Raw genomic sequence first — 26,738 nt, 5'->3', positions numbered from 1 at the left:
GTAGAAATAATGGTTGCCAGTCTAGTGTTTTTGGAGATAACTACAGGTTCCCAATTTGCACTAGACCTGACTTTGGATATTGCACATTAAGTAAGATAATTAATAGATGAGAAGAACTTAAAAATCAGGTAGGACCCACAGATGTTTCTCATCTAGGGCCTTAGGTGTTGTGTGCCACATGTGCCCTTCTTCTCCACCATTCCTAATGACTGGGTCTCCCTGGTGGAAGAAATATGACTGCCTCCTTGGAGTTGGGTAAAAAGCTCCTTGTGCCCCAGGAGGAGAGAGCAAAAGGTAGTGGATGCATCTTGTTTGCTTCCATGGGCCCCTTCATCCACAGCTTTCTCAACCCAGTCATTCTACAAGGATTTATTGAGGGCTTACCAATGGGCCCATCCCTCTGCTAGGCAGAGGTCCTCACTCGATACTGAGGTCCCAGGCATGGGTCCTTTTTAAAGGTATCAATAGTCTATTGGAGAGACAAAGTTCACCTGTGCTCCACTGTATGCCCCAACTGTCAGTGTGAAATAAGGTCAGAAAACGAGGAACTCAGTATTACCTGGAATTGTTGGAGAGGACTTGATAGAAGACATGGGTTTGAAGGGTCAAGAAGATTATAAGAGGGGTAAACGAGGGACCAGAGAACACTCTAGCATCACAAAGTCTGTGACCTCTGAGATGTGGGGGTGGTGATGGCAGGGACCCTTGGGCCAGTAGTCTCCTACCAGAGTCTCACCATGGTTCCTCCAACCTGAGGACCTTGCCCTCAGTGGGGGCAAAGGGCCCACAAATGCACACACACACGTCTTTTCTTAAAACACACATTTTAGCCATATGACTGTCCCACGGATAAGTATGAGGCATTTTCTGATGTTAAGAGGGGCTCTCATCCTTGAAAATATTGGGCCTGTGCTATGGGGCAGTGGTATGCTCTGACTTTCATCTTGTCTGCTGATGAACACATCTTTGATTAAGAGGTTCTTTCCACAAGTGGTAAATAAATAGAACCACCTGTACCCTTGGGCCTGCCATGGAAGTCAAACCAATTACAGGACCAGCCCATAGCTCTCATTTTGCTTCAAGTCACCCCTTATTGGGGAGAGAATTCTTTTCTCCCTTTCTCAGGGTAAACCTCTAAAGCAAGAGGAAAGTCAGTCTTCGTCTGGTCCTCTCTGTTTGTTTGTGCTGAAGAAATGACAAACAGCCAAGTGGACACTGATAAATCTTTCTTCTCACCTCTCTCATCCCTAACAGGTTTGCCAAATAAAATACAGGATGTCCAGTTAAATTTGAGTTTCAGCTAAACAATGAATAATTTTTTAGTGTATGTTCCAAATATTGCAAGTTTATCTGAGAGTTTGTATACGTGTGTGCACACGCACGTGCTCCATCTAATAACCTGTTTCCCTTTTTCAGCCTTGTAGAGTGCATTTGAGGTCTCCATTCAACAGAGGGGTGTTCATCTCATTCCCAAGCGGATTGTGGTGGAGAGCTGCCATCTTTAGCAGGAGTCCTAATATTTCCACTTCCTTGAGGACCTGAGATCACCTCAGATGGTGAACTAGGGAATGGTGGGCAGAATTTGGGGCTAGGAGTTGGGGGAGGAACTGGCTTCTTGTCCCAGCTCCACTTTTGACTGAATGACCTTGGGCAAATTACTGTCTCTCTGGGCCTCTTTTTCCTTACCTTGTACCATAGGGGTGAACTAGAGGATCTCTGAGGCCTCTGAGTGGGGAAGGTTTGGAAGAAAGTTCTGGCTTGGAATGTGGAGTGTGAGCCTGGTGAGAGGATTGGGGGTAAAGCCAAGGCTTCAGGCTGTACGTCCCTCTGCAAATGGGAGAGGATAGAGGGTGAAAAGCAAGATAGAGGCTTGGGGGCTACTAAGCTTGAGGACCTTTGCTTTAACACAAAATGGGGCCTGGAATTCTGATGTTTCAGTCCTTGATGGAAAGTATACTTTCACACCACCCATTTCCCCACTGACCTGCACACTGGAGCCTGTACATGGTGTCCAGGGGCCATCTCTGCAAGAGGCCTCGCAGGTATCTCTTGGCTGAGTACCCAGGCTGGATCCGCCGTTGGGCCTGGCTCTCTGGCTGGCTTTGGAAGTGGAGGTATGGTCGCCAAGCTCTGTCCTGTTCCCTCTGTGGGGACACCAGTCAGGAAATAGCACAGCCGCTGAGTCCTGACACTCCTAGTGATACAGGCTGGTTAGCACAATCCTCATGAGTAATCTGGGAGATCCCCAGAAGGTGCCAGAGGGCACCAACAACAGATGCCTTAGATACTAATAGACACAAACCAAGAGCTCACAGAGTAAAATTCTGGAAGGTCCCTGCAGATTTGCAGGTGGAAGGAGAAAAAGAAACGACAAATACCAGACCCCATCTTGAGATAGAGCATCAAAAGGGATAAGTAACTTCTAAAGAAAACACATTACCAAGTTCAACCTGTGGAAATTATTTTCGTACCATAAAAGGTAGCCCTGTATAGCAATGGAAGGCCAGTTTGATAAATCAGCACTGGCATTCAGCATTTGTAATATGCATAATGGGACAAACCATGTCCCATGTTCCTAGGGAGCCTGGCAGTTTGAAAATATCTGGCTTGGCTGCATTTCATTTCAGTCTAAACAGAATTTCCTGGGGACCTGCCTGACAAAGTCAGTCCCACTGTGCAAGACATTGTGGAAAATAATAAATGTGAATAATAATGTCTTACTATAAGGTAAAGGATTTATATTATACAAAGAACTTTCACCTCATTATAATCCTGTAAGGTGGACTGAATTAATATTATAACCACTTAAATGATGCAGAAATCCCCTGAGGATGATCAGTTAAGCATAAGAATAGCAAACATGTGGTACTTGTGTTGACACCACTCACTGCCCCCTGTCCATGGCAGACATCACTAATCAATCTTGGCATTTTTCCTGCTGAACTGATCCTGGTTTCAGATTCCCTCTCTTTTCTTTAATTTTTTTTTTTTTTTTTTTTGGTAATTGTGGTGTAATTTAAATATAACAGCACGCTCAGAGCTTAGATGTTCAGATTGATAAAGTTTGACAACTGCACACACCTTTGTAACAAAAAACAAGATATAGGACATGTGCATCATCACAGAACGTTCCCTTATGCTCCTTTCCAGTCAGTGTCCCCCACCCCCAGTTAACCACTATTTCAATTTCTATCACTAATAGATTTGTTTTGTCTATTCTTGAACTTCATATAAATGGAATCATATAGCATATAGTTTTGCTTCATGAAAGTACTCCACACAGTGTATCAGTGAAAGCTGGCCTCAGAGATGAAACCTATTTCCCTCCTTGGTTAAGCAGCTCACCTAAGGTAATAGGCCTGGGAGACAGAGGTTTAAAGGCTCAGCCAGTTAGCAGTGGAATTGGGACCAGAACCCAGGTCTTCAAACTCCATGTCAGTGCAAAGCTGCTAGTTTTCCCAGAACTCACCATCTCGTCGATGGTGATGAGGACTTAGCACCATGAACCAGCTTGATGTCAAAACAAGAAATATAAGATGGTTTCAAAGTAGGTGCCTCAGTGAGAGCCACAGACAGTAAGACTATAAGCCTAGAGAGGCTGACTTTCCCACTTGTTAAGACGCTTTTGGTTGGAAGTAGTAAAGTCAGTCTCAGTGGGCTTAAACCAGTTGAAATGGGACAGGTGATTATCTCGTAGGACAACACAGTCAAAGGCTGGAGAGTTCCAGAGTTGGTTAATTCAGAGGTTCAATGGTGCAGGTCAGCATCCTTTAACTCTTTCAGCATTTGTGGTCACAGCACACTGCGATTCTGCAGCTGCCACAGTGGCCGTTTCACTGCCTCATTTGGTGACTTTTGATACCCTCTTCCTGCGCCTGAGGAGCTGAGGTCACGGCGCTCTCACACGTGGCCCCTCGGCCTTCCTGAAGAGTGCAGTGGTGACGCACGAGCCCACGCCTGAGCAGAGGCTCTGATGTCCTGAAACCTATTCTACAGGCACCAAGTCTCTTCCTCTGTGAACAACCTTTTCACATCAGCCTTACAGGCCTGCGAAGCCTGAATAACAGACACTTGGAATATACCAAGTGGGTCCAGAAAGCACAAACAGAAGAGCAGGAAGGAGAGAGCTTAGTGAGAAAGCTTAGGAAAGCACACTGGACTCAGAGCCGGATGTCTGGGTTCAGGGCCAGTTCTGAGGCTCTGACCTTGGGCAAGCCCTGAAACCTCTCTGAACCTCTAAGTAAAATGGAGCTAATAGCATGGTACAGGGGGTGGACAGTTCAAGGGTTTTGGAATCACATAACCCGAGAGGCACATTTCACAGTGCCTGACGCATAGTAGGGGGTTGATATTGTTGGTAAAGGAATAATGACGCGAACGAATAGTTCCCATTCCAGCCCTACCACTTCTTCGTCGTCTAAGATACATAACTTCCTCTGTAATGCTGACATAATACCTACTTTTTAGGGTTTTTTGGTGGTGTAAATGAAATAACGTATGTTAAATGTCTCTCACTGAGCCAGTTTATAGTCAAGTATGCAGCCAACGTGAGCGTCCTTCTTCCCTCCTCCAGGCCTCCCACCCCTGCCTGCCTTGCTCCATAGGATGTAATGAGGATCAGATGTGAGAGCACTCTCTAATCTCCTAGCCCTCCTAACGGTCCTGGAGGAGAACTCATAGTGAAGGAGACTGAACCGAGGTTTTGCATTAAGATGGAAGTGGCCATAAGAGCTAGCCTGGCCCTTACAGAGCATACGCCCTTTGGCAAGTAGATTACTGCTCTGATCTCAGTGTCCTCAGTGTAAGGATTAAATGAGCTGAAGTATTAAAGTCCTTAGTACTCAGCACTAGTATATCAACAAATATTAGGTCTTTTCTCCTTCCCCTAGTCCAGAATGTGTAAGACTATGTTAATTGCCTTCTTAACAGCCTTTCTTCCCCTCATTTCCTTTGGCGAACAGCCCCTTGATTCTTTGTGAACAGTACCCTGTTCCTAGACACTTGCTTATCCAGACTCCACTGCTGCTTGGAGTGGGCGTGTGACCTAGTTCTGGCCAATGAAACATAAGAAGGAGCTGCTAGAAGCTTCTGGAAAGTCTTTGCTTCCTTATCAAAGGGACAGCTATACAGGCTTGCTCACTGGCCCTTTTCTTTATGCTTTGAACCGGATGTGAGCTCTGGAACTATGGGAGCCATCTTGTGAACATGAGCTAACAAGCATGAGGAAGAAAAGCCAACATTCGAAGGATGGCGGAGGGAAAAGATGGAGCTTGAGTCCTTAACGGCATTGTGGAGGAGCTGGCCAAACATGAAATTCCTACCCTCAACGTCTGGTTCCTTTAGATCATTACATCTCTTTATTGCCTATACCAGTGGTAGGCAGACTTTTACTTAAAAGGGCAGATGTGAAATATTTTAGGATTTTCAGGCCATATGGTCTCTGTTTCAGCTACTCAGCTCTGTCACTGTAGCATGAAACAGTCATAGACAATATGTAAGTGAATGGTCATGGCTGTATTCCAATAAAACTTTATTTACAAAGGCAGGCAGCGGGCAGGATTTGGCTAGTGAGCCATAGTTCGCCAATCCCTGATTTAAACCACTGGGGACCAAGTAATCTGTTACTTGCAGCCAAAAGTGGTTCTCACTGACACATGGGAACAATATGGGAGCCACAGATCTCAAGCTGCTATAGATCCAAGGGGTGGGGAAAAGGCCAGCATAACAACGCTCCAAATGTGGAATGTAAAACCATGGAGGAACATAGCAGACCGGCAGTGCAGAGGCTGGCACCCTGGTGCTAGGCTGGATAGAGGCACAGAGAAGCTGAGATAGAATCAGGAGGATCTGGCCCTGGTGGAGACCTGTGGCAGGGGAGATGTACAAGGAGGAATTAGGAAGTTAAGTGTGGTCAAGCAAGTAATAGAATTATTAAATCTCAAGAATTAAAATCCATTGATTCCAATTCCCAGAGGAGGAAGCTGATACCTAGACAGGTATAGGTAACTTGCCCTAACTGATTCAGAAGAGTAAACAGTGAACCTGGGACTCTAAATCATAACTTCTACCTTCACTGTTTTTTTTTTCCTCACCTTAACTAATGACATCTTCAAAGGTCCTATTTACAAATAGGCTCACATCCACAGGACCCGGGGTTGGAACTTGAACATTTCTTTGTAGGGGATGTGATTCAATCCACAACATTGAGCAATATTCAGTTTATTTATTCATCCTTTCAAATATAATGTCTTCCATGAGTCAGACGTTAGGGAAACCCAGACAAGACACTTTTGTCATGTACTAATGTAAGAAATAATGGGGTTTCCCTGAGTCCCTATTTTTGTGTGTTTGTGACCTGCCCTTGGCTTTTTTTTTCCTACCTTTAAATTTAATGCATGTAAGAAAACATGTATTGCCCAAACTTCACTTTTCCACAAACTATCTTTGCCATCTCTGAATACCATATGGGCTATTTACTTAATTTTGAAATCATGTCAAATAATAAACATAAACTTGATGAAAATGCAGGGAGATTTACATAGTCTTACAGTATATTCCCACAAGATATTTATTAACTACAAAGGAGGAAACAGTAACTTTATAGTAGCAAAAAACTGGCAAAAACCTTACGAGTGTGGGCTGGACTTAGTGACTTGCTTCTAATGTACAGAAAATGGAGAAAATGATCATGTGCAACTTCTGAAACTGGGTCGTAAGAGGCAAGGTGTCTTCTTCCTTGCTCTTCCTCTTGGATCACTTGCTTTGGAGGAAGCCAGCTGCCACGATGTGAGGATGCCCGAGCAGCCCCATGGAGAGGTCCACTCGGCAGGGACTGAAGCTGCCTGCCAATGGCCATGGGAGAGCTCCTGGCTCCAGTCAGGCCTTCCTCTGACTCCAGCCTGAGCTAACATCTTGACCACAAACTCATGAGACCCCAAGCCAGAAATCCCCTGCCAAACTGCTCCAAAATTCCTGACCCACAGAAACTGAGATGATAAATGCTTCTTGTTTTAAGCCGCCATGTTTGTGATAAGATGTTCCATAGTAACAGATAACTAATATACCACCTGAAATGAGCAATTAGCGTACTCAGAGCAGCCTCTTATCCACACTCCACCGCGAGTGCTTCCTCTAATGAGGAACTTGTTTGGGCCCGTCTGCCTCCCCAGTGCCTGCCAGGCCTTGGTAAGCTGAGGAGTGAGGGGGAGCCCCGTGCACCCACCCCATCCCAGCACTGGATGTCCTGACCATCTGCCCAGTGCTGGCAGCTGAGGGTTTTCTGAGGCTGGAAGGAGTAGTTGGGGCCTGTGCTCCTGCCCAGAAGACATGAGCAGCAGGGAGCCAGAATCCCCAGAAAGGTCAGCTGCCATCTTACCACAGAGAATGGCTCAGCCTTTGTGTGCTGAAGTCGTAGAGGGTGAAGAGGGAAGCCCAGAAAATCCCGTGCCTGGCAGGCCAAACCCTCCACAATTTGGACCCTCCCACTTCTTCAGGTTTATTTCCAGCTAAGAGCCGCTCCTGTCTACTTAACCATTCCTTTATCCTCCTCTGCTTGCTCAGCCCTCTAGGCCTTCACTCACCCTCATCCAAAAGGTCTCTCTCCACTTATTTTTACAAGACTCAGCCCAAATTCTACCTCCTCCAAGAAGCCACTCTAGATTTTCCCAGTAAGAAGAAATCATAATCTCTATTTCCTTTATGTACTGAAAACATATTCTAGCTCCTCTCATAGGCTGTCTTGTTTCAGGTGTCACCAGGGCACAAATCTGCCTCCTGGACCACATTGTACACCCCCGGTGGATAGAGGCTATGACCTCCCCTCACCATTCACTCATGACTAATATGTTTATCTAACAGCTATTTGTTGAGCATTTGCTATGTGCCAGGCCCTATTCTAGGCACTGACTAGTTATAACTACTCAGACTTTAGCTCAGTTGAGTGGAAAGACCCAGTACTCTACTGCTGTATTAGGAGAAACATGGCTGTGTTCTCTACCCCTCAGTTAGGCCTGCTGGAATCAGTGTGCTTTGGCAAAGGCCAAACCTCACAACAGAGAGAGTGCTCATTGTTGTGTCACCTGTGCAGGTGTGACTGGCACCAGCCTTGGGGCTGCCAGGTGGGTGCAACTGGAATAGAGGTGGGGGAAGGGGCCGGGGGGAAGGGAGAGAGGTAAGGCCATTTGCAGCTGTGTTTGGAGAATCTTCCCAACCTCAGCCTGACTTTAATCAGCATTGTGCAAACACTCCTGCTTCTCAGACAGCCCTTTCACTGCAGATTTAATTTCTGGGATTCTGTGCAAATGTTATCCTCTCTCCCATATATCTTTGGCAATCATGTGTTCCTGGACAACAGACCATGAAGTGGTCTGAATTTTCCCATAGATACAGTGTTTTAACAGGCCTTGATTCTTGACCAAACCATTTAGCATCAAAGATTTGAACAGCCATATGTCACAAAAACAAAGATACAACAACTTGAAGTGCAAAGTGTAAAAATTAAGCTCCATTCCTATGAAAGTTTAGTCTGCTAGGGTCTGCATACCAGCTCTATCACTTACTAGCTGTGTGACCCAAGGGAAATTACTCAACCCATCTGTGCCCAAGTTATTTCATCTGTCAAATGGGAATGATTAAAATAAGTTACTTATAAAGTTGTGAGGATTAAATGAGTTACTAAATGTAAAGCTCTCAGAATAGTGACTGGCATATAGTAAGTGCCACAAAAGTGTTAGCTATTATTATAATGCTATCTGTTAGTTATATGAGGGAACCTATGGATGAAGTTCGTAGAGCCTGGAACAAAAAGGGCTCTACTGGATTATACATATGACTTACAGTGAACATGCTGCCTATAACTAAGACTGATTTTAATGAAAATCTAAGGCACAGATTCTTGCTCTCTCTCATTCTGTTGAAAGCAGAGATGCTTCTTTTCTCTGGGGCAAGAGGAGTCTTTAAAATCATACATCATGTATCTTTGGCAATCATCATTAACTCTGGGCGTTAAGAGTGGGACTTTAGAATCAGTGGTCTGGGCTCCAATCTCAGCTTCACCACTTGACTGTAACTTTAGGCAAACAGTTCATTCACTTAAAGCCCCAGTTTTTCCTCCTATAAAATGAAGATGGTGCTAGCATACAGCTCCTAGGTTTGTGAAGAACGAGTGTAGATGTATAATTTAATATAAATAATATGCCTGGCACACACTAAGCACTCGATAAGTGTTAGTTGCTATTTACCTTACCTTTGACCTCACAGTCAGAGTTGACCCATGTTTCTCTCCTGACCTTTCCTACCTCCTAGGTTTATTAAAGGCTCCAAGTACAACTACTCAGGCATTGCTCACATGGAGGGCACTAGCAAACAGGAGTGCAGCCAAGGGACTGTTTCTTCCCCTTCACGGCCACTGGGCCTGCTTGATGCCATCAGACATTTCTCACTTCTCAGGGAAAACATCAAAACAAGTAGCAAGTTATTAGTCAGGATGTGCAAAGGGAATGTCAAAACTGTCCTGATTTTTTGACTGAAAGGATAACATAATTTATTCTTCTTCCTACTTTTCTGTTTTCCTATTTTGTATGACGAGCCTATGGAAAAATAAACTTTATTTTTAAAACATATTTCTTTCAGTATTACTTGGACACCTGAATTCACCAACTATAAGTTAAGTGCCTTGAAGACTGAAATTAGGCACTATAGAATGAGTGGGGATGTACATTCAATGGAACAAGTCTGATGATACTTTATAAGAGAGATGGTGGAAATGATACAATCCTGTCTGAATCAACTATACTAATGTAAATCCTGTTTATTCCTCAGTGATAGGGAGATGGGATACTCTGTGGGATTGAGTATTTTTTAATAAATCATTTTGAATATATCTCATCAATGCTCCATTGTTGGACATTTTAAGCATATCACTGGGTTTATAAATTTCTAAAAATATAAGAAAAAAATTCTAAAACAACATGAATTATTTATTATTTTGGGTGATTTGGGAGGCACTTTAGGATTTTGCCATTCTTCAAAAGCATCGTTGACTATTGTTTAGACATTACCCCAAATTCTGGTTATTTGGATTTCAAAGCTATTTGATTTCTCAATAATGGCAAGCAGAGGGAATTAAAGGCCTCAAGGAGAATGGCTTTAGCTGTGGGAATGTTTGAACAGCATTTCCTTCTGCTTAAAAGATAAGCAATGTATCCTATGTATGGAGAAGTCTGAGAACTCTGGCACCCAATCTCTTGATTTAAGGTTTATCTTTGCTCATTAAGAAGTTGTGCCATCAAGATAATTAAAGAGTGGTGTATGTGGAGCTATAAAACCCCAACGTATTGCCACATGCATGTCATTAGATCCATATGTAGAACTTCAGACGATGCGAGACGCTTGAGACATTTAATTGCACCTCTCTTCCACAGCCTCGATTCTCACAGGTCTGAGAGGGCACCTGAGCTTTGTAGGTTTCCCGTTTCTAGGGGATTCAGCCAGCAGGATCCTTCTTTAAGCAGCCCCACTTTGTCAGTTAATCCCTCCCCCCTCCTCATTTTGGCTCTTTTACTTTGAGTGTGGTGTTAACTCTTGAACTTAATTTTTTTGACAAAGAAATCCTGCCCTGAGGGACAGATGGCATGGTTATTCCTGGGCTCCATTTACAGGGCTGTTTGTTCCTCTGTTCCCCTTCCTGATTGTCCCACCTAACTCTCGAGTCAGCCTGTCTCCCTTTCACGCTCCACCTCCTTACCCACAAGGTTTTTTGTTTCTTTTTTTATCTTAAAATTCCATGGCTTTGAAAAAGTAATGTCTAGAAAAAAAGAAAAGCATAAATAAAAATATGACATAATCCCACCACCTACTGTTAAAATTCTGGTGTATATCCTTCTGCCAGTGTATAATTAATTAATTTTTAAAAACTGGGACTAGAGAAGCAATATTTTCTGCACTGCCTGGTTTCAAATTTTGAAGCAGTCATCTACTTGGCTGCATAAACTTGACTAAGTTTCTCAAACTCTCTTTGCCTCAGTTTCCTCACCTTTAAAATGGGACAATAACAGTACCCACGCCCAGAACTGTTAGAAAGAGTAAATGAGTTATGTGTGGAAAGCACTTAGGACAGTGGCAGGAATAGAGTTAAGTCCTCAAAAATGTTAATGGATATGGGTTATTTTTATTTTATGAATACCATGTTGTAACCTGCTTTTAAAAATACACTGCAAACATTTTTTTCATTTCATTCATGACTAATGCATTACTTTATTGGCTGTCCCAAAGTCCATCATATGACTATACCATTATTTTATCAATGTTCCATTGTTGGACATTTATTTTTTCTGTATTTTGCAAAGTAATAAATAACTCTGTAGTAAACTTTCTCTGTGCATATATCTTTGGGTACATCTCTGATTATTTCCAAGGGCAAATTCCTGAAAGTAGAATGTTAAATCAAAGGGTATAAACCCTTTCTAGGCTTTTGTCAAAATACCCTCCAGATATGTCATGCAGATTTGTGCTCTGAATGTATAAGATTGCTTATTTCCCCATACCCTCCCCAGCACCAGGTATTATGATTCTAAAAGTTTCTTGCCAGCCTGTAGTTTCAAAAATCAGATGGTGTGCTCTATTTTTCAAAGTTCTACTCTTTTAAGATGCTCATTTTCTTTAATCCCAAGCCCCTTTTGAGTTGCTTTCCCCACTTGTTTTAAACTAATATGTCCTCTAATATCCTTAAATTCTTGCCCTGTCACTCTTCCAAACCTTTCTTTCCTTACTTATTTCTTCACATCATCTCCCTTCTACCCATCGGGAGCTGGACAATAGTGTTCTGCTTTGTACAAGGGTATGAGTTGCACACCTAGCAGACAAATACCACTGGAAGACAGGAACTTCTTTTTCTTCATCAAGCCCAAATCTAACCCAAAATGAAGCTATCCTAAAATGGACTCATCTACTTTATAAAGTAATAAGATCTCTGTTGCCAGAAGGATTTAAGCCCTATAGACAAGCATCTGATAACTGGAAGGTATCCTTACTCTTAGCCTCATCATCAGTCAGCATCCAACCAGGAAAGAGAAACCATGCTAAGGATTTAAAAACAGAAGGAATTTAATTCAGGGAATTGGTTACACCGGTGACTGAATTTCTCTGAAGCCAAACATGGTGAGGCTGCACAGAGATGAGCAATGTCAGGAGGCCAGCACTGCCCCTGGGTAGAGGGACAGAGGAGGAGCCGCTGAGGCCACCCGAAGGGACCTGGAGCCTGTCCACTGGGGGCTGGACCACAGAGGGGAGGCAGATGTTTTCACCACCCAAGACAGAGGGGGAGTGGGGAAATGCCCTGGCTTTTCCTTTCTTCCCATCTCCAATCTCCTCCCAAGGCCTCCCATTCCCAAATTCAGTCAGAAGCCAGTTGGCACAGATGTTTGTGGAACTGTAGCCTGGGGCCCATCTCCTTGTGATATAGAGCAGAACAGGGGAAGGGTGAGGAGTCGGTTTGAGGGCAAACAGGCCAAGGCCTGGCACAGTGACCTCTGGGGTCCCATCCAAGTCCAGACACATTTGGGTAAAGCACAAAGCATGCTGTCCCTACAGAAGTAGATAGCCCTGGGTTTGAATTCTGACTCTGTCATTTACTGGCTCTGAGGCCTTGGGTGAGTCGCTTGACTTTTTGAGCCTCAGTCTCCTCACCTACAAAAGGGAGGCAAGATTAACCATATCTCACAGGGTTGTTGTGAGGATTAGTTAAAAGAATAACTATAGGGAGGCGGGGCAAGATGGCAGACTGGTGAGCTGTATGTTTTAGTTACTCCTCTAGGAAAGTAGGTAGAAAGCCAGGAACTGCGTGGACTGGACACCACAGAGCAATTTGACTTTGGGCATACTTCATACAACACTCATGAAAACGTGGAACTGCTGAGATCAGCGAAATCTGTAAGTTTTTGCGGCCAGGGGACCCACGCCCCTCCCTGCCAGGCTCAGTCCCGTGGGAGGAGGAGCTGTCAGCTCCGGGAAGGAGAAGGGAGAACTGCAGTGGCAGCCCTTATCAGAAACTCATTCTACTGATCCAAACTCCAACCATAGATAGACTGAGACCAGACACCAGAGAATCTGAGAACAGCCAGCCCAGCAGAGAGGAGACAGGCATAGAAAAAAAACAACACGAAAAACTCCAAAATAAAAGCGGAGGATTTTTGGAGTTCTGGTGAACATAGAAAGGGGAAGGGCAGAGCCCAGGCCCGAGCTCAGGCCCTGAGGCGCATATGCAAATCCCGAAGAAAAGCTGATCTCTCTGCCCTGTGGACCTTACCTTAATGGCCCTGGTTGCTTTGTCTCTTAGCATTTCAATAACCCATTAGATCTCTGAGGAGGGCCCTTTTTTCTTTTTTTCCTTTTTCTTTTTTTTTTTTTTTTAATCCTTTTTTCTTTTTCTAAAACAATTACTCTAAGAAGCCCAATACAGAAAGCTTCAAAGACTTGCAATTTGGGCAGGTCAAGTCAAGAGCAGAACTAGGAGAGCTCTGAGACAAAACGCAATAATCCAGTGGCTGAGAAAATTCACTAAACACCACAACTTCCCAAGAAAAGGGGGGTGTCCGCTCACAGCCATCATCCTGGTGGACAGGAAACACTCCTGCCCATCGCCAGCCCCATAGCCCAGAACTGCCCCAGACAACCCAGTGTGACAGAAGTGCTTCAAATAACAGGCACACACCACAAAACTGGGCGTGGACATTAGCCTTCCCTGCAACCTCAGCTGATTGTCCCAGAGTTGGGAAGGTAGAGCAGTGTGAATTAACAAAGCCCCATTCAGCCATCATTTCAGCAGACTGGGAGCCTCCCTACACAGCCCAGCAGCCCAGAACTGCCCTGGGGGGACGGCACTCACCTGTGACATAGCACAGTCATCCCTCAACAGAGGACCTGGGGTGCACGGCCTGGAAGAGGGGCCCACTTGCAAGTCTCAGGAGCCATACGCCAATACCAAGGACTTGTGGGTCAGTGGCAGAGACAAACTGTGGCAGGACTGAACTGAAGGATTAGACTATTGCAGCAGCTTTAAAACTCTAGGATCACCAGGGAGATTTGATTGTTAGAGCCACCCCCCACTCCCTGACTGCCCAGAAACACGCCCCATATACAGGGCAGGCAACACCAACTACACACGCAAGCTTGGTACACCAATTGGACCCCACAAGACTCACTCCCCCACTCAACAAAAAGGCTAAGCAGGGGAGAACTGGCTTGTGGAGAACAGGTGGATCGTGGATGCCACCTGCTGGTTAGTTAGAGAAAGTGTACTCCATGAAGCTGTAGATCTGATAAATTAGAGATAAGGACTTCAATTGGTCTACAAATCCTAAAAGAACCCTATCAAGTTCAGCAAATGCCACGAGGCCAAAAACAACAGAAAATTATAAAGCATATGAAAAAACCAGACGATATGGATAACCCAAGCCCAAGCACCCAAATCAAAAGACCAGAAGAGACACAGCACCTAGAGCAGCTACTCAAAGAACTAAAGATGAACAACGAGACCATAGTACGGGAGACAAAGGAAATCAAGAAGACCCTAGAAGAGCATAAAGAAGACATTGCAAGACTAAATAAAAAAATGGATGATCTTATGGAAATTAAAGAAACTGTTGACCAAATTAAAAAGATTCTGGACACTCATAGTACAAGACTAGAGGAAGCTGAACAACGAATCAGTGACCTCGAAGATGACAGAATGGAAAATGAAAGCATAAAAGAAAGAATGGGGAAAAAAATTGAAAAAATCGAAATGGACCTCAGGGATATGATAGATAATACGAAATGTCCAAATATAAGACTCATTGGTGTCCCAGAAGGGGAAGAAAAGGGTAAAGGTCTAGGAAGAGTATTCAAAGAAATTGTTGGGGAAAACTTCCCAAATCTTCTAAACAACATAAATACACAAATCATAAATGCTCAGCGAACCCCAAATAGAATAAATCCAAATAAACCCACTCTGAGACATATACTAATCACACTGTCAAACACAGAAGAGAAGGAGCAAGTTCTGAAAGCAGCAAGAGAAAAGCAATTCACCACATACAAAGGAAACAGCATAAGACTAAGTAGTGACTACTCAGCAGCCACCATGGAGGCAAGAAGGCAGTGGCACGATATATTTAAAATTCTGAGTGAGAAAAATTTCCAGCCAAGAATACTTTGTCCAGCAAAGCTCTCCTTCAAATTTGAGGGAGAGCTTAAATTTTTCACAGACAAACAAATGCTGAGAGAATTTGCTGACAAGAGACCTGCCCTACTGGAGATACTCAAGGGAGCCCTACAGACAGAGAAACAAAGAAAGGACAGAGAGACTTGGAGAAAGGTTCAGTACTAAAGAGATTCGGTATGGGTACAATAAAGGATATTAATAGACAGAGGGGAAAAATATGACAAACATAAACCAAAGGATAAGATGGCTGATTCAAGAAATGCCTTCACGGTTATAATGTTGAATGTAAATGGATTAAACTCCCCAATTAAAAGATATAGATTCTCAGAATGGATCAAAAAAAATGAACCATCAATATGTTGCATACAAGAGACTCATCTTAGACACAGGGACACAAAGAAACTGAAAGTGAAAGGATGGAAAAAAATATTTCATGCAAGCTACAGCCAAAAGAAAGCAGGTGTAGCAATATTAATCTCAGATAAAATAGACTTCAAATGCAGGGATGTTTTGAGAGACAAAGAAGGCCACTACATACTAATAAAAGGGGCAATTCAGCAAGAAGAAATAACAGTCGTAAATGTCTATGCACCCAATCAAGGTGCCACAAAATACATGAGAGAAACACTGGCAAAACTAAAGGAAGCAATTGATGTTTCCACAATAATTGTGGGAGACTTCAACACATCACTCTCTCCTAGAGATAGATTAACCAGACAGAAGACCAATAAGGAAATTGAAAACCTAAACAATCTGATAAATGAATTAGATTTAACAGACATATACAGGACATTACATCCCAAATCACCAGGATACACATACTTTTCTAGTGCTCACGGAACTTTCTCCAGAATAGATCATATGCTGGGACATAAAACAAGCCTCAATAAATTTAAAAAGATTGAAATTATTCAAAGCACATTCTCTGACCACAATGGAATACAATTAGAAGTCAATAACCATCAGAGACTTAGAAAATTCACAAATACCTGGAGGTTAAACAACACACTCCTAAACAATCAGTGGGTTAAAGAAGAAATAGCAAGAGAAATTGCTAAATATATAGAGACGAATGAAAATGAGAACACAACATACCAAAACCTATGGGATGCAGCAAAAGCAGTGCTAAGGGGGAAATTTATAGCACTAAACGCATATATTAAAAAGGAAGAAAGAGCCAAAATCAAAGAACTAATGGATCAACTGAAGAAGCTAGAAAATGAACAGCAAACCAATCCTAAACCAAGTACAAGAAAAGAAATACCAAGGATTAAAGCAGAAATAAATGACATAGAGAAGAAAAAACAATAGAGAGGATAAATATCACCAAAAGTTGGTTCTTTGAGAAGATCAACAAGATTGACAAGCCCCTAGCTAGACTGACAAAATCAAAAAGAGAGAAGACCCATATAAACAAAATAATGAATGAAAAAGGTGACATAACGGCAGATCCTGAAGAAATTAAAAAAATTATAAGAGGATTCTATGAACAACTGTATGGCAACAAACTGGATAATGTAGAGGAAATGGACAATTTCCTGGAAACATATGAACAACCTAGACTGACCAGAGAAGAAATAGAAGACCTCAACCAACCCATCACAAGCAAAGAGATCCAATCAGTCATCAAAAATCTTCCCACAAATAAATGCCCAGGGCCAGATGGCTTCACAGGGGAATTCTACCAAACTTTCCAGAAAGAACTGACACCAATCTTACTCAAACTCTTTCAAAACATTGAAGAAAATGGAACACTACCTAACTCATTTTATGAAGCTAACATCAATCTAATACCAAAACCAGGCAAAGATGCTACAAAAAAGGAAAACTACCGGCCAATCTCCCTAATGAATATAGATGCAAAAATCCTCAACAAAATACTTGCAAATCGAATCCAAAGACACATTAAAAAAATCATACACCATGACCAAGTGGGGTTCATTCCAGGCATGCAAGGATGGTTCAACATAAGAAAATCAATCAATGTATTACAACACATTAACAAGTCAAAAGGGAAAAATCAATTGATCATCTCAATAGATGCTGAAAAAGCATTTGATAAAATCCAACATCCGTTTTTGATAAAAACACTTCAAAAGGTAGGAATTGAAGGAAATTTCCTCAACATGATAAAGAGCATATATGAAAAACCCACAGCCAGCATAGTACTCAATGGTGAGAGACTGAAAGCCTTCCCCCTAAGATCAGGAACAAGACAAGGATGCCCGCTGTCACCACTGTTATTCAACATTGTGCTGGAAGTGCTAGCCAGGGCAATCCGGCAAGACAAAGAAATAAAAGGCATCCAAATTGGAAAAGAAGAAGTAAAACTGTCATTGTTTGCAGATGATATGATCTTATATCTGGAAAACCCTGAGAAATCGACGATACAGCTACTAGAGCTAATAAACAAATTTAGCAAAGTAGCGGGATACAAGGTTAATGCACATAAGTCAGTAATGTTTCTATATGCTAGAAATGAACAAACTGAAGAGACACTCAAGAAAAAGATACCATTTTCAATAGCAACTAAAAAAATCAAGTACCTAGGAATAAACTTAACCAAAGATGTAAAAGACCTATACAAAGAAAACTACATAACTCTACTAAAAGAAATAGAAGGGGACCTTAAAAGATGGAAAAATATTCCATGTTCATGGATAGGAAGGCGAAATGTCATTAAGATGTCAATTCTACCCAAACTCATCTACAGATTCAATGCAATCCCAATCAAAATTCCAACAACCTACTTTGCAGACTTGGAAAAGCTAGTTATCAAATTTATTTGGAAAGGGAAGATGCCTCGAATTGCTAAAGACACTCTAAAAAAGAAAAACGAAGTGGGAGGACTTACACTCCCTGACTTTGAAGCTTATTATAAAGCCACAGTTGCCAAAACAGCATGGTACTGGCACAAAGATAGACATATAGATCAATGGAATCGAATTGAGAATTCAGAGATAGACCCTCAGATCTATGGCCGACTGATCTTTGATAAGGCCCCCAAAGTCACTGAACTGAGCCATAATGGTCTTTTCAACAAATGGGGCTGGGAGAGTTGGATATCCATATCCAAAAGAATGAAAGAGGACCCCTACCTCACCCCCTACACAAAAATTAACTCAAAATGGACCAAAGATCTCAATATAAAAGAAAGTACCATAAAACTCCTAGAAGATAATGTAGGAAAACATCTTCAAGACCTTGTATTAGGCGGCCACTTCCTAGACTTTACACCCAAAGCACAAGCAACAAAAGAGAAAATAGATAAATGGGAACTCCTCAAGCTTAGAAGTTTCTGCACCTCAAAGGAATTTCTCAAAAAGGTAAAGAGGCAGCCAACTCAATGGGAAAAAATTTTTGGAAACCATGTATCTGACAAAAGACTGATATCTTGCATATATAAAGAAATCCTACAACTCAATGACAATAGTACAGTCAGCCCAATTATAAAATGGGCAAAAGATATGAAAAGACAGTTCTCTGAAGAGGAAATACAAATGGCCAAGAAACACATGAAAAAATGTTCAGCTTCACTAGCTATTAGAGAGATGCAAATTAAGACCACAATGAGATACCATCTAACACCGGTTAGAATGGCTGCCATTAAACAAACAGGAAACTACAAATGCTGGAGGGGATGTGGAGAAATTGGAACTCATATTCATTGTTGGTGGGACTGTATAATGGTTCAGCCACTCTGGAAGTCAGTCTGGCAGTTCGTTAGAAAACTAGATATAGAGTTACCATTCGATCCAGCGATTGCACTTCTCGGTATATACCCGGAAGATCGGAAAGCAGTGACACGAACAGATATCTGCACGCCAATGTTCATAGCAGCATTATTCACAATTGCCAAGAGATGGAAACAACCCAAATGTCCTTCAACAGATGAGTGGATAAATAAAATGTGGTATATACACACGATGGAATACTACGCGGCAGTAAGAAGGAACGATCTCGTGAAACATATGACAACATGGATGAACCTTGAAGACATAATGCTGAGCGAAATAAGCCAGGCACAAAAAGAGAAATATTATATGCTACCACTAGTGTGAACTTTGAAAAATGTAAAACAAATGGTTTATAATGTAGAATGTAGGGGAACTAGCAATAGAGAGCAATTAAGGAAGGGGGAACAATAATCCAAGAAGAACAGATAAGCTATTTAACGTTCTGGGGATGCCCAGGAATGACTATGGTCTGTTAATTTCTGATGGATATAGTAGGAGCAAGTTCACAGAAAGGTTGCTATATTAGGTAACTTTCTTGGGGTAAAGTAGGAACATGTTGGAAGTTAAGCAGTTATCTTAGGTTAGTTGTCTTTTTCTTACTCCCTTGTTATGGTCTCTTTGAAATGTTCTTTTATTGTATGTTTGTTTTCTTTTTAACTTTTTTTTCAGACAGTTGATTTAAAAAAGAAGGGAAAGTTAAAAAAAAAAAAAAGAAAAGAAAAACAAGGAAAAAAAAAAGATGTAGTGCCCCCTTGAGGAGCCTGTGGAGAATGCAGGGGTATTCGCCTACCCCACCTCCATAGTTGCTAACATGACCACAGACATAGGGGACTGGTGGTTTGATTGGTTGAGCCCTCTACCACAGGTTTTACCCTTGGGAAGACGGTTGCTGCAAAGGAGAGGCTAGGCCACCCTATGGTTGTGCCTAAGAGCCTCCTCCCGAATGCCTCTTTGTTGCTCAGATGTGGCCCTGTCTCTCTAGCTAAGCCAACTTGAAAGGTGAAATCACTGCCCTCCCCGCTACGTGGGATCAGACACCCAGGGGAGTGAATCTCCCTGGCAACGTGGAATATGACTCCCGGGGAGGAATGTAGACCCGGCATCGTGGGACGGAGAACATCGTCTTGACCAAAAGGGGGATGTGAAAGGAAATGAAATAAGCTTCAGTGGCAGAGAGATTCCAAAACGAGCCGAGAGGTCACTCTGGTGGGCACTCTTACTCACACTTTAGACAACCCTTTTTAGGTTCTAAAGAGTTGGGGTGGCTGGTGGTGGATGCCTGAAACTATCAGACTGCAACCCAGAACCCATGAATCTCGAAGACAGTTGTATAAAAATGTAGCTTATGAGGGGTGACAATGGGATTGGGAAAGCCATAAGGACCACACTCCACTTTGTCTAGTTTATGGATGGATGAGTAGAAAAATAGGGGAAGGAAACAAACAGGCAAAGGTACCCAGTGTTCTTTTTTACTTCAATTGCTCTTTTTCACTCTAATTATTATTCTTGTTATTTTTGTGTGTGTGCTAATGAAGGTGTCAGGGATTGATTTGGGTGATGAATGTACCACTATGTAATGGTACTGTAAACAATCGAAAGTACGATTTGTTTTGTATGACTGCGTGGTATGTGAATATATCTCAATAAAATGAAGATTAAAAAAAAAAAAAGAATAACTATAAAGTATCATAAGCATTCAACCACAGTTGGTTTCCTTTCACCCAAGAATTTATGATTTTAAATCAAAAGACAACTGGGCATTTGGCCAAGGTCATCAAGCCTTTCTGTATTTTGAAAGATGGGAAGGGGGCCGAGGAGTCTTTCCTTTTGGAGGCTCTGCCCAGGGTGACATAGGTAATAAATTGCCCAATAATGATACCAGAAGATGATCTAGGAGACATTGAAAGTATAGCACATGATTGAGTCATTCATTCTATAAAAATTTATGAGGCCTCACTCTTTTCTGGAAATTATTTAGAGATGGTCCATGCCCTGAGGGGATGTTATTCCATCAGGGGTGACAGATGGGCAAAGAGATAAATCACAATGCAAGATGGTATGGGAATGTTCACAGAGGTGGGAACAATAGGCTATCTCTGCCTAAGGCAACCAGAGAAGACTTCAGGGAGGAGGTGATATTCAGGTTGTGTTTTGAGGGATTAGCAGGAGTTTGCCAGCACGAGAAGCATGTGCAAAAGCATAGAGACACAGAGGGCGTGGGGTACTAGGAGAATGGGGAGCTCTTCAGATGGGTGGGGCCTTGAGGTGTCCTTGGTAGAGGTGGTGGTAGGAACAAATGGGGATGTGGCTAGAAATGGAGGACAAGCTGGTGAACAAAGGGCCTGATGTAAGAAGCAAATGACTTATCCTGAGTGGAATGAGAAGCCAGCAGAGACTTTTAACTGAAGGAATAACCCACCATCTATAACCTAAAACTTTATAAGGTAACACGTCTTCTCAGTCTCTGTCCTGGGCTCAGCCAAAGTGCTAATGCCTGCAGTTATATGAAATGGGGGCCGTGTGTACCTCCCACCAGGCATCAGAAAGTATGAATCAGAGAAAAGAACTTAGGAATTTTCCTTTAATATTAAATTCAGAATGGAAAAAGTCATTAACTTATCCTGCAGACTCTGTAGGGCTCAAGGTCAATATTTAAAGTCCCCCCCCCCCATGTCCACAAAGCCAAGAACAACCACCAGAGGTGCCCTGATGACGCTCATGGCTATGAGACAGGATTTCAAGGATTCTGATGAAAACATCTGCCAGCCTGGATCTGTCTGAATGTTGAAAAGGGCTCTGTGTTACTATAACTGAAAGGAAAACACAAAATGATAATAATAAGGCCTTTTATGCTTTCAAGAACCCTTTTATGTGCATTATCTCATTTAAACCTCATGACACGTGTGTGAGGCAGATCAGGGCCAAGAAAACCCTCATTTTAGAGATGAAGAAATGGGGATTTGAGGATTTCATGCCTTCCTTAGGGTTAGAGAAGATGTTATACCCAAAGCTACAACTGGGTTTCCAGACCCGCAGAGCCGTGCCTTCCTCAAACCCGGGTCACTGCTCTGCCTACCTGTTCCCTTCCGTATGCCAGGATGGCTTCCTTGAGATCTCGAAGTGTGTGCAGTTCAAGGTTCAGCCTCTTCCTGTGGCCTTTGGGGCGATAGAGGCCCTTTCTCCTCTCTTCGGGTGTCCATGCTGATATGGCTAAACCTTCTGAGTAGAGGATCAGGGCACCTTTTCTGGTGCTAAAAGTTTTCGGAAGGAAGAGGCTCCAGGAGCCCTCATCCTGGGGTTTGCTGGCCAGGACATAATCTTCTGGGGACTTCCAGTTCAAGTAATCCTGCAATGAGAAGAAACCACCCTGATCGATCCACTTTCAGAGCAAATATGCTTGTGCAAAGTGACATTTTTTAGTTACTGATTCTCTCTTGATTGTTCACATGGTGCCGTGGAACATGATCACTCTTCTTAGCAACTAATTTTGCTCTCCACATCTCAAAATTGGTAGAACCCAGGGCGTGGTTCTGTCTTACCCCATACGACTTTGAGGAAAGCCATTCCTGCCTGGAGGCTTAAAGGGGGTGGAGTGTAGGTTTCAGGCCAGTTAAAGTTCCTGGTATGCAAGTAAGTAGTCTGAATTATCAAGGGCGGCAGATAACTTTGAAATTAGACCTGGACTAGCTGGCAGTTTAAATAGGAGAAAACTATTCCAACCCACCATCACTTTAGCTGTTCACAGGGAGAAGTTCTATACATTCCAGATGCTATGTAACATTACCTAATTTGGCTATTTAGGAGCCTATAAAGAGTTACATATCTTGTAAGCAAATACCATTGACCAAAGAGATCCTTTGAAACTTCATATGTGTTTTAATACAGCAGAGGTCAAATATCATGACAACTACCACGACAGTGGAAATCCCTGTGTGACACTAAAGTGTTCCAAAACATTCCCAGTGGGTTGCTTATTCCTAGCAGGATTCAGTGAAATAAAACTCCAATACAACAAGGGAAATTTGCCACCTCTTTAAAAGCTTCTAAAATGAGATTTTATTTTTTAGCCTATACTAAATATGATTCCTGTGAATTGAATTTCAGAAAGTTCAAGGAAGCCATTGAAATGGCACAAACATCCACAGCATTTCAGACTTCTCAAAACCAAAGCACCATCAGCTTGCCTAGAACCCAGGTGGAAATTTTGGTTTTGAACCAAACCATCTGAAATACAGGCAATCCGGAATCTCCTTCAGTCTAAAGCAAATGAGACTGAAAGTGGGTATGCAGGTGGAAGGAAGCAGGCTCCAGTGGTCGTCCTGGTGTCAGGCAAACTACATTATTTCTTTGCATTTCTTGAAGGAAGGAGGATACACCAGTGACCCCCCCCCCCCAAAAAAAAAACCTCCCTACCAACACACACTGAGATGCACGTGGTTCCTCCCCGAATGGAAAAATACAGCATTCTTCCCCCACCCCCGACATGGGCCTTTATGCAGCTGTAAGACTCACCTCTGGTTCAAAATAGACTTCTAACTTCTGTTTGTTTTGGACCAACTTCCCATGTCCCCGGCTGAGGAGAGAAAGCGTGAACATCTTCGCCCATGAACACCCCTTCTCAAGGGCAGTTCATCTTGGTTTTGAAGGCTGAAAACTGGTCACACCTCAAGATTTCCTAGAAGGCCACAGACACTGGGCCTTTTATTAAATACATTTTCCCCTCTTACAGCAGCTTCTTAATAACAACCAGTCACACAGTTTAGACAGTATGTGTCTTTGTCGGGAGCAAAAATCAACGGCGCACTCAGACTCCTCAAGCCCTGGACGAGCTGCTCCCTGGGCAGCCTCTCTCCCCCTCTGCCTGAGCCCTTGTTGTCCTTCGGCCCTGGTTGCCCTGTTACCAGCCCTGTGCATCTGCAGATCCAGCCCACGGCACCATCCTTCTCATTGTGAGCGGAGGTTGTTTCCTGGTTGCTATGGCAGCACAAGGAAATGGAGTCCCTGAAACCAGCCAACGCAAGGCAGAGGCTGCCGAGGGCAGTGCTTGTTCACTCTGGGGGTCAAATGTGCACTGAAGGGCCAGGCTCAGATTTCCAGTCCTGATTGCGGGTGGGGGACGTGGGGTTGGGATATGTTTTCCTGTTGCCCTGCTCATCTTGCTTTGAGAGAGTATCTTTCCCCTTCTCCTGATATGCGAGCCTGTTATTGTCAATTAACCGTTAACAGCCTCAGAAGAGTCATCCAGGTCACCTAATGCAACCTCCTGCCAGTGACGTTTCCTTGGCTGAGCGCCAACATCCACTCGGCTGGACACGAGGCCTCATAAAGTAGTTGCTGCCTTGCATGAGCAAGTGGGGGTTACTAGGAGTCTCCAGATTCCTGCGTGGACCTAGTTCTCAGCTGGGCAAACCCCACCCCCAGAGAGGGGAGAACTTGGGAAATGCGAGTGGGGACATTTTGGTTGTCACAATGACAGGGGACACTACTGGCAATTAGCAAGCAGGGGCCGGGGATGCTAAAAGTTCTGCAGTGGGTGGGGCTGTCTTCCTGATGAGGAGCTATGCCGGCAGCACCCCATTTGAGCAGCACTGCTATGGCCTGGGCTGCTTGGTTCTCTTTGGTGCTGACACTGCAAGCAGCACAAGGCGAGGGGGTGGGGAGAGAGGTAGGGAGAAAAAGACCCCCCCCTTTATTTTTGTAAACATTTTATTGAAATATAAAATATGTATCTATCAAAACCTTCACAAATCTTGAATGTATAGGATTGATGAATTTTGCAAAGCGAATGTACTTGTGATCAAGAAACAAAACCTTACCAGCTCTGCAGAAGCTTCTGTCGTACCCGCCTGAAGCATATACAATTGCTTTTAAATTTGACTAGAACCTTTAACAAATGGGCAAACTCTCTTTAAATGATAGAAGCAAATAATTAATGTTCTAGTAAGAGGATGGATCTACCAAGGCCCCTGTGGTTAAAGATCTTGCTTGTGATCTAGGCTCCTCCTTTGGGCAGGAAAGCAACCTGCCCTGTCATTTGTCAGCTAAACTGCTGGACGGTCTTGTGGGAGTGCCTCCTGCCAACCTGTGGGAAGGAAATCCAGCAGGTTCCCGGCCCAGTTACCCTTCAGATCTCCCTATGTGATGGCGCCTTTTCTGTGAGGCAGGCTAAGCCACACGAGGAGAAGACAGAGGGCATGCTGTAAAGTCGCATTCAAGCTGGTCACAAAGGGGGTTATCATGGGGAATCAAGACAGGAAATGCAGAGACTCAAAACTGAATTTAGGGAGCAGGATGGCGGTTCTTTGGAGGTTGGGTGTCCTCTGTGGTGCCCAGGGAGACCGAGCTCAGTTCCACTGAACCCCAGTGACCAGACTGGCTCATGTCTTAGCATTTCTCCAGGACCAGTCTACCTACTGCAGGAGTGCAGCACATTCACCTGTCCATCAGCCGCTGTACTAGTTCCAAGGCTACATCTCTCCGCTGGACAGCCGAGAAGGCTGTCAGCATCCTACTCCTGGGCCTGCTTCCTGCTGCTTATTTTATTCCTTGCTCTGCGGTGGATTGCTCCCTGGCTGCAGCAGTCACTATCCATAGTAAATGGGGCCTTGAACAAGTTATTATTAACTATGTCCCTGGGAAAGCACTACAGAAAACTGCCAAGGCAGTTTCCTCTTGGAGTTATCCTTTTCTGGGCTTTGTTCCTTCAGCTATCGTGATATGGGTATCCGTAAAGCTGTTGCCATGTTTTGGAAGCTCTGACCTTATATACGAGCTTTTGCTTTTTCATTTACAATCTGTTAATAGGAACTCAGCTTTATTACTCTCCATGCATTGTGATCACACTTCTTCTATATTTGCCTTGGGAATGATTGACAAAGGGAAAGACTATTAATTCATTAATAAAGACTTTGCAGAAAATTAGATTCTGCTTAATTTTTGAAAACTCTTCTGTGCAGTTGATTTCAGCTATGATGGTCACATGTTTTAGAGAAGCTTTAAAATTAGGAAATGCTGATACCTCACATAACTAATTTCTAAATGCAAGGAAAAAGAGCTTGGGGATCTTCTAGTTCCATTTAGAGAAGAGGTCTCCCTTGTTGACCTTTCAAAATATTACTAATTATAAACTGAGACTTATCCTTCAAATGTGTTTATTTTAGTTGTCCTTAAATAAAATGTCCACAAATATAAAACCATGAAGTAATTGTTATTTTCCCACTGTAGGAATCTCTAATGTGAGAATGTATTCTTTAAAAAATATCTTTTCTTTAAATAAAAATGCTGTATTAAAAAAAAAAAAAAAACCCTGAATTTAGCACTTTAGAATCTGGAAGCCGATGAGTCAGCGTTATTGGGGAGTGCCCTTTTCAGAGGAGGTGACACAAAATCCTATAAGACCAGAGTTCCAAAGAGTTTCCAGGTGTCTTTGGCTACCATAGGTTCCTCCCTTCCCCTTACCGACCCCTTCAAAGTGAATAAAGGAGCCTTCAACAAAACATTACTGAGAATTACTGTATGTGACATGGTCCCTGCCCTGAAGGAGCTCCCAGCCGAGGGAGGAGATAACTGTGTGTGAACCGGTACCTGACATTCAACGTGACACCTGTGATAACAGAGGTGGAGACGAGTAAGGGGTATGTGTGTGTGTGTGTGTGTGTGTGTGTGTAGGGTGGGGATAGATGGTGGTGGGCACCATGGAAGGCTATGAAGATGAGGGACAGTGGAGGCTAGGACAAAGGGAGGATTTGGCAAGGAAGGGAGATGCAGGAAGCTATTGCAGGGGGTACAGACAGAGAGATTTG

General features: G+C 43.1%; 1 protein-coding gene and 1 pseudogene across 8 annotated transcripts in view; one reads left to right on the top strand and one right to left on the bottom strand.

Moving 5' to 3' along the window:
* Window positions 1-23,832, bottom strand: part of KIAA2012 (KIAA2012 ortholog) — a 144,045-nt gene extending 120,213 nt beyond the window's left edge. For 5 of the 8 annotated variants that reach the window (XM_037848771.1, XM_037848772.1, XM_037848773.1 and 2 more), the window contains exons 1-3: window positions 23,449-23,832; window positions 22,013-22,282; window positions 1,985-2,144 (exon numbers count right to left, since the gene is read on the bottom strand). In XM_037848771.1, the coding sequence (XP_037704699.1) occupies window positions 1,985-2,144; window positions 22,013-22,282; window positions 23,449-23,532 (514 nt within the window). In that variant the 5' untranslated portion in view covers window positions 23,533-23,832. Of the gene's footprint in view, window positions 1-1,686; window positions 1,775-1,984; window positions 2,145-22,012; window positions 22,283-23,448 lie in introns of those variants that run through there. The other 3 variants (XM_037848777.1, XM_037848776.1, XM_037848775.1) reach the window with 3 other exon arrangements.
* A 1,395-nt stretch (window positions 23,833-25,227) lies between these two features.
* On the top strand, window positions 25,228-25,695 carry LOC119543908 (annotated as a pseudogene).
* Window positions 25,696-26,738: the final 1,043 nt, after the last annotated feature.

Source organism: Choloepus didactylus, chromosome 9 (genome assembly GCF_015220235.1).
Source record: "Choloepus didactylus isolate mChoDid1 chromosome 9, mChoDid1.pri, whole genome shotgun sequence".
Classification (NCBI taxonomy): Eukaryota; Metazoa; Chordata; class Mammalia; order Pilosa; family Megalonychidae; genus Choloepus; species Choloepus didactylus.
This window is presented reverse-complemented; position numbering and strand designations above follow the sequence as displayed.